We start from the raw sequence: 13401 nt of genomic DNA, 5'->3' as shown, positions 1-13401 counted from the left end.
TTTAAAATGAACATTTATTTAAAATAATAGTTGGCAAAATTACATTTCATTAATAGCCTAAACAGAGGCTTTACTCCCTTCAAGCTTAAATTGTCAATGTTTCATTACATCACTGTTTGAAAACACTCAGAATAATTTTTGGTACCTTTATAAAGGGCATTTTCCCCTAATTTTATTAAATGTATGCTCTATCTTTCATTTCAAATTCTTAAATTTGATAAATATATTCAATTAAAAATAATTAGACACTAGGCTGTTACTAATAAAATTAAATAATTTACATTGAAAAATTATAACTGTATTAAATTAGATTATTTTAATATTTTTGAATATACAAATAAGGAATGTTGAAAAGAATGATACTTTATGAAACTAGCGTTTTGGGGCAATTCCACGCAAAACTGTCACATCCATAACGCCAACACAATGCCATTGTATTTAGTTGGCGTTATGGATGTGACAGTTTTGCGTGGAATTGCCCTTTGTCATTCAGCGTTGACACTTGCTTGAGGAGTTGAAGTCGTTCTCCATCTCCGCTGCTTCTAGCCACGGTGGGTAAAAATGGTACGGTCCACAATAGGGGTGTCTGAAATCGCTTTACATTAAAATGTCCCTACAGTGAAAATAGGAGTTGACTTGTATTGTAACTGTAATTATATTTTTTCACAATATCAGAAAAATTATCTGACCCCCCCCCCTGCTAAAGTCGCAGTTACAAAACGCGTGACTGTCCCCCACCCTGCTCCTCTTCAGAAAAGTAAATTCGCTGTCCCACTGATCGCGGTATTTACATGAGGGTTTTGTTTTTTTGGCAGGAGTGCCTTCCGTCTCTGTCATAGCGTCCATCATCCATCTCTGTTTTTTTTCTTTTTTTTCCGCGTTGTCACTCATCATCTGACCTCACACACTAACCTCGCGACAACTGCCACCTACAGCACCTGTAGTAGGCTACTGCAGGTGGCAGTTATCGCGAGACTAGTGACAGAGCTCAGACTGGGAATGTATTTTTTTTTTTAACTCTGCCCGGGCTCGGGGTATTATTATTTTTTAATAACGCAGGTTAAAATACGGGAGATTTACGGGAAAATACTAATATGGGAGGACGGCGGGAAAGAAGGGTAAAATACGGGACTTTCCCGGCCAAAACGGGATACTTGACAGGTATGCTGATGACGTGTGTGTGTGTTTGACTCCACAGAGGAAGGAAACTCTCCTGAAGGAGTTCAGACTCAAAGGCAAGAACAACAAATTCGTTGACAGACGCTTCGGTGAATATGACAGTCAGATCACGCCTGAGGAGAAGATCCTGCAGAGATTCACGCTGGAGAGACAGGTCATCATCATCATCATCATCATCATCATCACATTCACTGTCATCAGGGGCATCTACTGATGCTGTGTGTGTGTGTGTGTGTGTGTGTAGCGTACTCACGACAGGAAGGACATGTTTAATCTGAACGAGGAAGAGGAGCTGACGCATTACGGGCAGTCTCTGGCAGAGATGGAGAAGATGACGGATGTGATTGACAGCGACAGTGACTCTGAGGAGAGGGGACTGCTGTCAGGTGACGCTTTTAATCATGTGACGTTCCCCATCAGTGGCTCTGACCAGCGCTGATCGACGGTTATATCCTGTACTGACCGTCTCTGTTTCTGCAGCTGAACTGACCGCGTCTCATTTCGGCGGTGGTGGAGGTTTACTGAGGATGAAGAGCGCTGGAGATGAAGATGAGCAACACAAACCCAAGTCACGACAGGAACTGATCGAAGACCTCATCATCAAATCCAAACAGGAAAAGGTCAGTGTTTCTTCAAATAATACAACGTTACTTTATCATGATTGAACTTTATCATGATTGAACTTTATCATGATTGAACTTTATCATGTCTACACCATCGGATGGTAATGTAAACGATAACTCTGATCACTATAACAGTAGCTGTAGTAACTGTAATGATCGCAGTAATGATAATTGCAATAACAAGTAATGATAATTATAGCAGTAGCTGTAGTAACTGTAACACTGACTGTAATGATAACTGCAAGAATAGCTGTAACCATAAACAATAACTAAAATGATAACTGTAACAATAACGAGAGGTTCTGTCGTAAGCGCGCTCAGTTTCGTCATCCGTCAGTGCTCAAGCTCTAATGAGGGCAGGCTGGATTCTGATTGGCTGTCGTGTGGACTTCGCTGTTAGGGAGAGAGCGATTAATAAAAGGTTCTGGTTCTGGTTCTGGTTCTGGTGTAACGGCGATGCTCTTCCTGTCCCCAGCGCGAGCGTCAGACTCAGAAGGAGGAGGCGCAGGTGCTCACGGAGAAGCTGGACCAGGAGTGGAGATCCATCCAGAACCTTCTGGCCCACAAAACCCCTAAAGCTGAGAGGAAGGAGGAGGCGGACAAACCCAAGGTAGCGGAGCGACGCGTGTGTGTGTGTGCGTGTGTGTGTGTTTGTGCGTGCTGCTCTTCCTCACTCTCTCTTTCTCTCTCTCTCTCTCTCTCTCGTGTGTGTGTGCGTGCTGCTCTTCCTCAATCTCTCTCTCTCTCTCTCTCTCTCTCTTGTGTGTGTGTGTGCGCGTGCTGCTCTTCCTCACTCACTCTCTCTCTCTCTCTCTCTCTCTCTCTCTCTCTCGTGTGTGTGTGCGTGCTGCTCTTCCTCAATCTCTCTCTCTCTCTCTCTCTCTCTTGTGTGTGTGTGTGCGCGTGCTGCTCTTCCTCACTCACTCACTCTCTCTCTCTCTCTCTCTCTCTCTCTCTCGTGTGTGTGTGCGTGCTGCTCTTCCTCACTCACTCTCTCTCTCTCTCTCTCTCTCTCTCTCTCTCTCGTGTGTGTGTGCGTGCTGCTCTTCCTCAATCTCTCTCTCTCTCTCTCTCTCTCGTGTGTGTGTGCGTGCTGCTCTTCCTCACTCACTCTCTCTCTCTCTCTCTCTCTCTCTCTCTCTCTCGTGTGTGTGTGCGTGCTGCTCTTCCTCAATCTCTCTCTCTCTCTCTCTCTCTCTCTTGTGTGTGTGTGTGCGCGTGCTGCTCTTCCTCACTCACTCTCTCTCTCTCTCTCTCTCTCTCTCTCTCTCTCTCGTGTGTGTGTGCGTGCTGCTCTTCCTCAATCTCTCTCTCTCTCTCTTGTGTGTGTGTGTGCGCGTGCTGCTCTTCCTCACTCACTCACTCTCTCTCTCTCTCTCTCTCTCTCTCTCTCTCTCTCTCTCTCTCTCTCTCTCTCTCTCTCTCTCGTGTGTGTGTGCTGCTCTTCCTCACTCTCTCTCTCTCTCTCTCTCTCTCTCTCTCTCTTGTGTGTGTGTGTGTGTGTGTGCTGCTCTTCCTCACTCACTCTCTCTCTCTCTCTCTCTCTCTCTCTCTCTCTCTCTCTCTCGTGTGTGTGTGCTGCTCTTCCTCACTCTCTCTCTCTCTCTCTCTCTCTTGTGTGTGTGTGTGCGTGCTGCTCTTCCTCACTCACTCACTCACTCTCTCTCTCTCTCTCTCTCTCTCTCTCTCTCTCGTGTGTGTGTGTCAGATGGAGGAGTATGACGTGATGGTGCGAGAGCTGGGCTTTGAGATGAAGGCTCAGCCGTCGGAGAAGCTGAAGAGCTCAGAGGAACTCGCTCGAGAGGAGAGACTCCGCTTGCAGACGCTGGAGGTTCTGGACTTTATTCTAGAGCAAACATTCTGTTACTGTGATCTGACCTGAACACCTGCTGCCCGACACCTGAGGATGAAGACGAGGATGAGGATGATTTAATGTGTGTTTGTGATTCAGGCCGACAGACTGAAGAGGATGATGGGAGACGCCGAGGGCGAATCTGCTCAGACACACACACACTCCTCTGCTGATGATATTAATGATGGATTCATACTGGATGGTGACGAGCGGAAAACACTCGCTTACAAGGTCAGAAACACACACACACACACACACACACACACACTAAACACAGATCAGACACTCATATAAGAACTAGGACTCATATTCACTGTTATGCATATCTATCCTTCTGAACATTTACACTGCATGTGATTTAAATATTCAAATGAGTGTGAGATTGACTCTCTGTCTGCAGGACGGCAAATGGAACATCGAGGAAGAGGAGGATGAAGAGGGAGGAGAGGAAGAGCATGAGACCGGTGCAGATGATGAGGGTGAAGAGGATGATGATGGAGTGGATGATGAGGGTGAAGATGATGATGATGGAGAGGATGATGATGGAGATGATGATGATGGAGATGATGATCTTCAGTCTGATGAGGAAGAGGAGGATCAGGCCGCTGAGGAAGAGGAGGTCCGAGAAGAAGCGGCAGTGAGAGATGAAGAGCAGAGGAGAGCCGTACAGGAGGCAGCCCGAGCAGAACTGCCCTACACCTTCACAGGTACACACACACACACACACACACACAGGTGACGCACCTGCACAGTCACATGATCACAGACATGAGTGAAACTGAAGATTTAGGCCCTATTTTAAGGATTTAAGCACATGGCTAAAGTGCACTTAGGGCGTGTCCAAATCCACTTTTGCTAGTTTAACAACGGGACAAATGGTCGGCGCTCCCGGTGCATGATCTAAAATGGTCGTCCCTATTCTCTTAATGAGCAGTGGGTGTGTTCTGGGCGTAACGTGAAATAAACCAATCAGAGTCTCATCTCACATTCCCTTTAAAAGGCGGATTCGCTATTTAAGTGGAGGAATTTTCAAGTGGAAAAACTGAACGCTTCTCTTGAGAGGAAACGGTTCTGCTCGTGTGTGTGTGTGTGTGTGAGTGAGTGAGTGAGTGAGTGAGTGAGTGTGTGAGTGAGTGTGTGAGTGAGTGAGTGAGTGAGTGGGAGAGAGGTTAAAGCGCAGACCATGTACGGGACAAGCCAAATCCACCATATCTTTGTTCACAATAATAATCTTTTACATAATCCTTTCATTTTTAATATTTGGGATGTTTGTGAATATTTGCATTGCACCGGTGTGTGATAGGGCCCTTGATGTTACAGAGCTTCCTGTGACAGAATGCCTTCTGTGTGTTGTGTGTGTGTGTGTGTGTGTGTGTGTGTGTTTCAGCTCCGGAGAGTTACAGGGATCTGCAGTCGCTCCTGCAGGGTCACAGTTCAGAGCAACAGCGCCTCATACTGGACAGAACGATCACGTGTCACCATCCCAGTCTGGCCTCGGGGAACAAAGCCAAACTACAGGTGAGAGAGCAGCAAACCCAGTGAGCACCAGTGTTGTGTGAAACCCAGTACAAGTAACTTGAGTTACGTAATCAGATTACAGGCTTTCCTGTAGCTCAAACAGTAGAGGTAGCGCTTGCAATGCCAAAGTCACGGGTTCGATTCCCAGGGAAATAAAGTGAGGTGGTGTGTGTGTGTGTGTGTGTGTAAACATAATGGTTATTATAGTTCTAGACTAAATGTGAACATGCATGTACTCGTCTCACTTGCACGAAAACCTTCAGTATTCCTCAAAAAGAATAAAAACAATTAAATGCAATATCAGAATTTTACGCAAAACTTTTATAATTAACTATATTGAATTACACATTTATTTTATGTATTGAGTCTCACTTTATTAACCAATGTCTTTGCTGCATACCTTCAGTGATCTAATTCAACAATACTAATAATTTAGTTTTTAGCATTTAGTTTATTCATTTCACTTTCGTTGGCAAAAACATAACTTTTTTAGTTAACTTTATTTAACTTTTTTAAGCAAGCCCAGCCCAGGTGTGTGTTGAATGACATTGTTCAGTGTTTTATTCTTGCGTTCAGAGGTTGTTCGGCTTTCTGCTGGAGTATGTCGGTGAACTCGCCTCCCAGAATCCCCCTGATCTCAGAACAGTCAACTTACTTATCCCGTGAGTAACACACACACACACTCACTCACTCACATTCACACACACACACACACACACTCATTTACTCACTCACTCACTCACTCACACTCACTCTCTCTCTCTCTCTCTCACTCACTCACACTCACTCTCTCTCTCTCTCTCTCACTCACTCACTCACTCACTCTCACACTCTTCACACACACTCACTCTCTCTCTCTCTCTCTCTCTCACTCTCACACACTCACTCTCACACACTCACTCACTCTCTCACACTCTCACTCTCTCTCACTCACTCACACTCACACACACACTCACTCACTCACACTCACTCACTCACTCTCACTCACACTCTCACTCACTCTCACACACTCACACACACACTCACTCACTCACACTCACTCACACACACTCTCACTCACACTCTCACTCACTCTCACTCACTCACACTCACACACACACTCACTCACACTCACTCACTCACTCACACACGCTCACTCTCACTCACTCACTCACACTCTCACTCACTCACTCTCACACACACACTCACTCTCTCACTCACTCACTCTCTTTCACTCACTCTCTTTCACTCACTCTCACACACTCACTCTCTCTCACTCACTCACTCACTCTCACACACTCACGCACTCACTCTCACACACACTCACTCACTCACTCTCACACACGCTCACTCTCACTCACTCACTCTCGCTCACTCTCACTCACACACTCACACACTCCCTCTCACACACACACTCACTCACTCACTCTCTCACTCACTCTCTTTCACTCACTCTCTCACACTCACACACACTCACTCTCACACTCACACTCACTCTCACTCACTCTCACACACACTCACTCTCTCTCACTCACTCTCTCTCACACACACACTCACTCTCTCTCTCACTCACTCTCTCACTCACTCTCTCACACTCACTCGCTCTCTCACTCTCGCTCACTCTCACTCACTCTCTCACTCTCACACACTCACACTCTCACACACTCACTCTCACACACTCACTCACTCACACACACACACTCACTCACTCACTCACTCACAGACACTCACTCACACACAAACACTCACTCACTCACTCACTGACTCACACTCACTGTCTCACTCACTCACTCAGGTCATATGAGTGCAGCCTTGTGTTTACGTGTGTGTGTGTGTGTGCAGTCAGATCTGCAGTCTGTGTCAGCTGTTTCCAGAGGCCGCCTGTAAAGCCGTTCAGATGTTGCTCAGTGACAGTGCTCACAGCATGGAGGAGACGTTGGAGGTCAAAGGTCGCGCGCCGATGCCTGACCTGGACATGGTACGCTGATGGACTGATACACACATACAGCGAGGAGATGCGGATCCTGAACTGATGGTGTGTGTGTGTGTTTGTGTTGTAGTTGGTCCTTCTGAAGATCACGGCGCTGTTGTTCCCCACGTCAGACTTCAGGCATCCGGTGACGACGCCAGCGTTCCTCTACATCAGCCAGGCGCTCAGCAAGGTGTGTGTGTGTGTGTGTCTCAGAGTGCCTCGGTGATGTTTGTTCCTGCAGCTGATGGTTGTGTCTGTGTGTGTGTGTGTGTATGTGTGTGTGTCTCAGAGTGCCTCGGTGATGTTTGTTCCTGCAGCTGATGGTTGTGTCTGTGTGTGTGTGTGTGTGTGTCTCAGAGTGCTTCAGTGATGTTTGTTCCTGCAGCTGATGGTTGTGTGTGTGTGTGTGTGTGTGTGTTTCAGTGTGTCGTGGTCTCTCTGGAGGACGCCTGTAAGGGTTTGATCCTCTGCTGTCTGGCGCTGGAGTTTGTGTCTCTGTCCAAGAGGTTTTTCCCAGAGCTGATGAACTTCCTGCTGGGGCTCCTGCACCTGACCGTCCCCGACAAGAGCAACACAGGTGTGTGTGTGTGTGAGTGAGAGTTAGGGGTGTGCGATATGATATCTCGATTTTTTTTCTGGGATTTTCTAGATAAAGATTATTAGACGATATTTTGCTGAGTGTGTGTGTTGGCTACAGGGTTAGGACTGTCGTGGACAGAGACTCCTAGAGTTCAGATGTTCTTCATACTCTGTGTGTTGTCAGTTCACAGCAGTGACAGAAATTATTTTTTCCAATGTTTCAATTGATTTTTACCTAATATGGGCATTTTTACCTTTATAATGCCATTTTTTAAACCTAATTATATGCATGCATCATCTTTTGTGTCAATTTCATAAATGTAATCAAATTCAGTTATAAAAATCAGTTACCAATCAAATTAAATCAGAATCAACTAAATTCATCTTTGCAATGTTGAATATTGATATTTAAAATAATTTAAAACAATAAAAGATACTTTAAATGTGAAATTGAAACCGCCAGTAGGTGGCAGCAAACCACTGTTAATGAGCGAATCATTGAGATTCAACCGATTCATTCAAACGGCTGATTCGCTCAAACGGCTGATTCGCTCAAACGGCTGATTCGTTCAAACGGCTGATTCGCTCAAACGGCTCATTCAAACGGCTGATTCGCTCAAACGGCTGATTCGCTCAAACGGCTGATTCATTCAAACGGCTGATTCGCTCAAACGGCTGATTCGTTCAAACGGCTGATTCGCTCAAACGGGTGATTCGCTCAAACGGCTGATTCGCTCAAACGGCTGATTCGCTCAAACGGCTGATTCATTCAAACGGCTGATTCGCTCAAACGGCTCATTCAAACGGCTGATTCGTTCAAACGGCTGATTCGCTCAAACGGCTGATTCGCTCAAACGGCTGATTCGCTCAAACGGCTGATTCGCTCAAACGGCTGATTCGGTCAAACGGCTGATTCATTCAAACGGCTGATTCGCTCAAACGGCTCATTCAAACGGCTGATTCGTTCAAACGGCTGATTCGCTCAAACGGCTGATTCGCTCAAACGGCTGATTCGCTCAAACGGCTGATTCGCTCAAACGGCTGATTCGCTCAGTAAGGAAACACCGCTGTGTGTGGCTTTGTTTTGAACTGTTTTCGTTGGCGAAATAGAGCAAAAACAGGCAATATGGTGTCCAAAATGTAAGTCACTTAATATTCACTTCTTGTTTATTCAACTTGTATAAAATCAATATCACATTTGTTATCATGCTGATATTTGGAGAAAAACTGCACTCTTGTGATATTAATTACTAAATGATATAAATAACGCAGTGAAAGTGTGCACTCTAAATGCGCACCCGCACTAGTCTAATCTACAAGACTACATCACGTATAGTATGCGTACACTCTCTGTGTGTGTGTGTGTGTGTGAGGGTTAGGCTGTACTCGATAATGTCAAATAGCACATCGTTTAAACAATTACGATATTATCGCAGACGATATATATCACACACCCCTAGTGAGAGTGTGTGACTTTAAGAGTGTGTGTGAAAGAGAGTGTGTGTGTGTGTGTGTGTGTGTGTGTGTGTTTCGGTTCACATGAGCAGCAGAAATACTCTCACTGCTGTGTAAACTGGTGTGTCACGTCTGGCTGTGATGGGAAATATTCGACAGACTCGAGCGTACAGTCAGATATTCCTTCATGTGTTCAAACATAATGAGCTGCTCGTGTGGAAACAGGAAGAGGATTCTGGGTGTTTCCTCTGCTCTTGTCGTGAGTGTGTGTTTGTGTGCGTGTGTGTGAGTGAGTGGGGAATCTGGGTGTTTCCTCTCTGCTCTTGTTGTGTGTGTGTATGTGTGTGTGTCTGTGTGTGTGAGTGAGTGGGTGGGGAATCTGGGTGTTTCCTCTCTGCTCTTGTTGTGTGTGTGTGTGTGTGTGTGAGAGAGAGAGAGTGAGTGGGGAATCTGGGTGTTTCCTCTCTGCTCTTGTTGTGTGTGTGTGAGAGAGAGAGAGTGAGTGTGTGAGGAATCTGGGTGTTTCCTCTCGGCTCTCGTCCAGTACAGCATCCCAAGCTACAGTATTTCAGGACTCCAGTGCATCTGTCCATCATTAAAGTGCACGAGCGCGGTTGCCCAGTCCTGTTTGTTTGAACCGTGAGAGTTATCAGTTGCTGTCGTTGTGTTGTGCGTCAAGTTCAAGTGTTTCTCTTTTGGCGTAAATCGATGTTACGTGTCACCTGACCATGTGTGTTGTGCTACTGTTCATGTTGTGGTTCTGACTTGTGTGTGTGTGTGTGTGTGTGTGTGTGTGTGTGTGTGTGTGTGTGTGTGCAGGTTATGCAGTGTTGAGTCCGTTCAGACAGCAGGGGAAGAACTGCGATCTGTTGGTTCTGACGGATCCAAGCGCGTCTCAGAGCTGGAACAGGAAACCAGTGTCACTGCATACAGCTGTCAGATGTCCAGCGGAGAGAGAGCACTGCAGGTACACACACACATACACACTCTAACACACACTCACACACTCTAACACACACTCACACACTCACACACACACACACACACACACACTCACACACTCACTCACTCACTCACACACACACACACACACACTCTCACACACACACACACACACACTCACTCACTCACACACACACACACACACACACACACACACTCTCACACACACACACACTCACTCACACACTCACTCACACACACACACACACACACACACACACACACACACTCTCACACACACACACACACAATTTTGTGTTGGTTTTGTGGTTTAGAAGTCCAGGCCCTCCAGCACAACCACAGGCCCACAACATTAAAGCGGTATAATCAACCGTGCGCATGCGGCGTCCGGTGCGTTGGCTGACAGAAAGCTCTTTTAGTTTCATCTGAACACAGAAACCAGAAATAATTCTGACCATGACTATATATGGGTTAGGGTTACATTCAGTATATTTAAAACTATTGTGATGTTCAGTGCTTCATAGCAGTGGGTGCAGCTCTTGCTCATTCAGATTCTCTGATTGGTGGAGATGTTCTGTGGAATCATGGGTAATGTAGTGATGATGTGTGTGTTTCAGGCTGTCTCTCGTCGACTCGTGTCTGGATCTGGTGAAGCGATGCACGTCTCTCTATAAGGACCTGCCGTCATACTCTCACATCTTCCAGCCAATCAGAACGCTCCTCCTGAACCATCTTCCTGTGGCGCTCTACCCTTCCTGCACACAGGTTCGTGCTCGCTCATGACATCACACGGGCTTTCGCACCGGAGGAACCGTGTCATCGTTCCTACAACTATTGGCAGACGTTTTCCGGATGTTGGCGTGTTCGCACTGCAGGAACTAGGAGCGATTAGTTCTAGGAACTCTTTTGGAGGAACTACTTGACATTTTTTTAAAAACATGATCATCTCCGCGCAAACCTCAACAACGCGGAAACTAAAACCGAAACGTTCCAGTGGGAGCCATTCGTTCTTGGTCTCGTTCCTACATCTACCGGTGCGAAAGCCCCTCATGTTCACAACCAACAGCTCATTCTTATTAATTCTGGGTATATCTTTATATCTGCAGGATCTTCACAGAGAGATATTAGATGCCATTCCTGAAAAGCCTTCCCAGCATGCACCTCTGGTGTTCAAGAAGAAGAAGCCCATCCCACTGAAACTCTTCACACCTAAAATTGTGGAAATGTGAGTCAAACAGGAACTAGAAACTCGTTTCCCTCTGACAGATTCGCCTTGCTTGAACTTCTAGCACCAACCTTCGTTACTTATGTTCCTTTTAATGCTCCTCAATCATAATCATAATCATACACTGTTTGCTGCATTATTCTCCTGTTATCTCTGTAAAGCTGCTCTGAAACTCTGTGTTGTAAAAAGCGCTGTATAAATAAACGAGACTTGACTCTTCTTTCTCCTCCAGTCTGGATTACGGTAAGAAGCGAGGGAACACTAAAGAAGAGAAGGAGCGAGAGCGGCTCAAGCACAAGCACAAGCGTGAGTTTAAGGGAGCGCTGAGGGAGATCCGGAAGGACACGCGATTCCTGGCCCGGGAGAAGCTCAGTGACATCATGAGCAGGTGAGCGTCATGTGATGCGTCATGTGATGTCATGCGATTGTAGGGCTGCACGATTATGACAAAAATCATAATTGTCGATTATTCCCATGGAATTGTAATTGCGATTATTTAATTACGATTATCATAATTTACATTGACTGATGTTTTGAATATCTTTATGCCATTGTTTGAAGCGACTGTAATAAACAAGCTGAAAACACTCTTCCTGAAAACTTTTATTGCTTTTCTACAGCATTAAGCCTCTAATGTCAAATATTAAAAAGATTAAATATTTAAAGAAACCAAACCCAAGTAAAAATATGCATGGTATTCTAAACTAAAATTAAAACAATGGGGAAAACCCTTAAGATGCGCTGGAGAAAGAGAAACACATCTTACACACACAATAATGTAAGGGGACTTTTATTTTGGTAGCTTCGCCTTTGAACGATTACATAATTGTGGCATCCGTATTGTAATCGCGATTACAGATTCGATTAACTGTGCAGCCCTATGTGATCGTCATGTGGTGTGTCATGTGATTGACGTCTGTGTCACGTGATGTGTCATGTCGTGTCTCTGATGGTGTTGTGTTTGTGCGTCAGGGATTCGGAGAGGAAGAGGAAGGTGAAGGAGCTCTTTGGCAGTCTGGCCAATCAGGAGGGAGAATGGAAGGCCCTCAAGAGGAAGAAGAGGAAGTGATGCGTTTAACGCCATCCTTTCTGTCAGGAACTGCTCTAATACTCTGATGAACTGCACATTTATTCTCGTGAGGAGGTTTTGTATGTGACATTATGAGAAATAAAAGGAAGCTGTGCAGTGAGACTCTTTCTTTATGTGGGATAATCCAGTTTGTTTATTTTTGACCTTTTAACTGGGAAAAGAGCCAATAAACCAGGAATCTGACAGTGACATATTTGAGTAATCATCATTTAAAAGTTTAAATACACAAAATTCATCCCGTGAAAACGGCTACATTTTTGTGATAACTTCAAATTTGGAACAACTTGGCTAGATGTATGGCTTTGATTTTAGTTTTAAAGGGGTCATATAATGTCATTTTTGTACAAGCTAATATGATTCTTTAGAGTCTAAATTAAAAGTTTGTAATATACTTTAATTAAAAATTCTCATTAGTATTGTAAGAAAACACTCATTTTACCTGGTCAAAAACAGCTCTGCTTTCAGCATGCCGTTTCAGTGCATGTGTCTTTAAATGATAATGAGCTTTGCTCACCCCGCCCCTCTGTTCTCTGCGTACACGTTTGTAACACAATAACGCTTCGTTCATTATAAACGTGGGATTATGAATTATATTGAAAACGTCGTACATAGAAAACATGCCGTAATGTACCCTGAGTGTAAAAATAGCCACATTTATCGTGAAGCGTGCAAGCTTTTTGCAAAGATTAAAGATGAATATAAAGGTCAATAAAACGTTACACTCACTTGTTCTTCTGGAGGTTCAGCAGGAACACGAATAGTTGGTACTGATCCTTTTTTCAGGAGCAGCTTCTTAGCAAAAACAGCTTTATACTGACCCTCGTTTGTAACGTTAAAGCAGTCTCGAGTCTGGTGAAATGATTCGCGCAAACATGACAGCATTGACGTTGATCGTGGGGAATATTCCCTTCGAAAGCAAACTCAGCCACTGCATCTTCAGCTGTACGGATTTAGAAACATCATCAA

The 13401-nt window shown here is 45.0% G+C and overlaps 1 protein-coding gene across 1 annotated transcript in view; it reads left to right on the top strand.

Moving 5' to 3' along the window:
- Positions 1 to 12531, top strand: part of nop14 (NOP14 nucleolar protein homolog (yeast)) — a 13882-nt gene extending 1351 nt beyond the window's left edge. The window contains exons 2-18 of the mRNA XM_084137592.1: positions 1199 to 1333; positions 1424 to 1565; positions 1660 to 1799; positions 2278 to 2412; positions 3511 to 3633; positions 3754 to 3885; positions 4055 to 4361; positions 5042 to 5172; positions 5749 to 5834; positions 6994 to 7129; positions 7212 to 7313; positions 7547 to 7700; positions 9977 to 10124; positions 10738 to 10885; positions 11227 to 11345; positions 11578 to 11733; positions 12318 to 12531. Of these exons, the coding sequence (XP_083993718.1) occupies positions 1199 to 1333; positions 1424 to 1565; positions 1660 to 1799; positions 2278 to 2412; positions 3511 to 3633; positions 3754 to 3885; positions 4055 to 4361; positions 5042 to 5172; positions 5749 to 5834; positions 6994 to 7129; positions 7212 to 7313; positions 7547 to 7700; positions 9977 to 10124; positions 10738 to 10885; positions 11227 to 11345; positions 11578 to 11733; positions 12318 to 12414 (2391 nt within the window). The 3' untranslated portion in view covers positions 12415 to 12531. The remainder of the gene's footprint in view (positions 1 to 1198; positions 1334 to 1423; positions 1566 to 1659; positions 1800 to 2277; positions 2413 to 3510; positions 3634 to 3753; positions 3886 to 4054; positions 4362 to 5041; positions 5173 to 5748; positions 5835 to 6993; positions 7130 to 7211; positions 7314 to 7546; positions 7701 to 9976; positions 10125 to 10737; positions 10886 to 11226; positions 11346 to 11577; positions 11734 to 12317) is intronic.
- The last annotated feature ends 870 nt before the right edge of the window (positions 12532 to 13401 follow it).

This window comes from Abramis brama (genome assembly GCF_963993115.1).
Source record: "Abramis brama genome assembly, chromosome: 15".
Classification (NCBI taxonomy): domain Eukaryota; kingdom Metazoa; phylum Chordata; class Actinopteri; order Cypriniformes; family Leuciscidae; genus Abramis; species Abramis brama.
The sequence above is the reverse complement of the archived record's forward strand: the minus strand, read 5'-3'. Positions and strand labels throughout refer to the sequence as shown.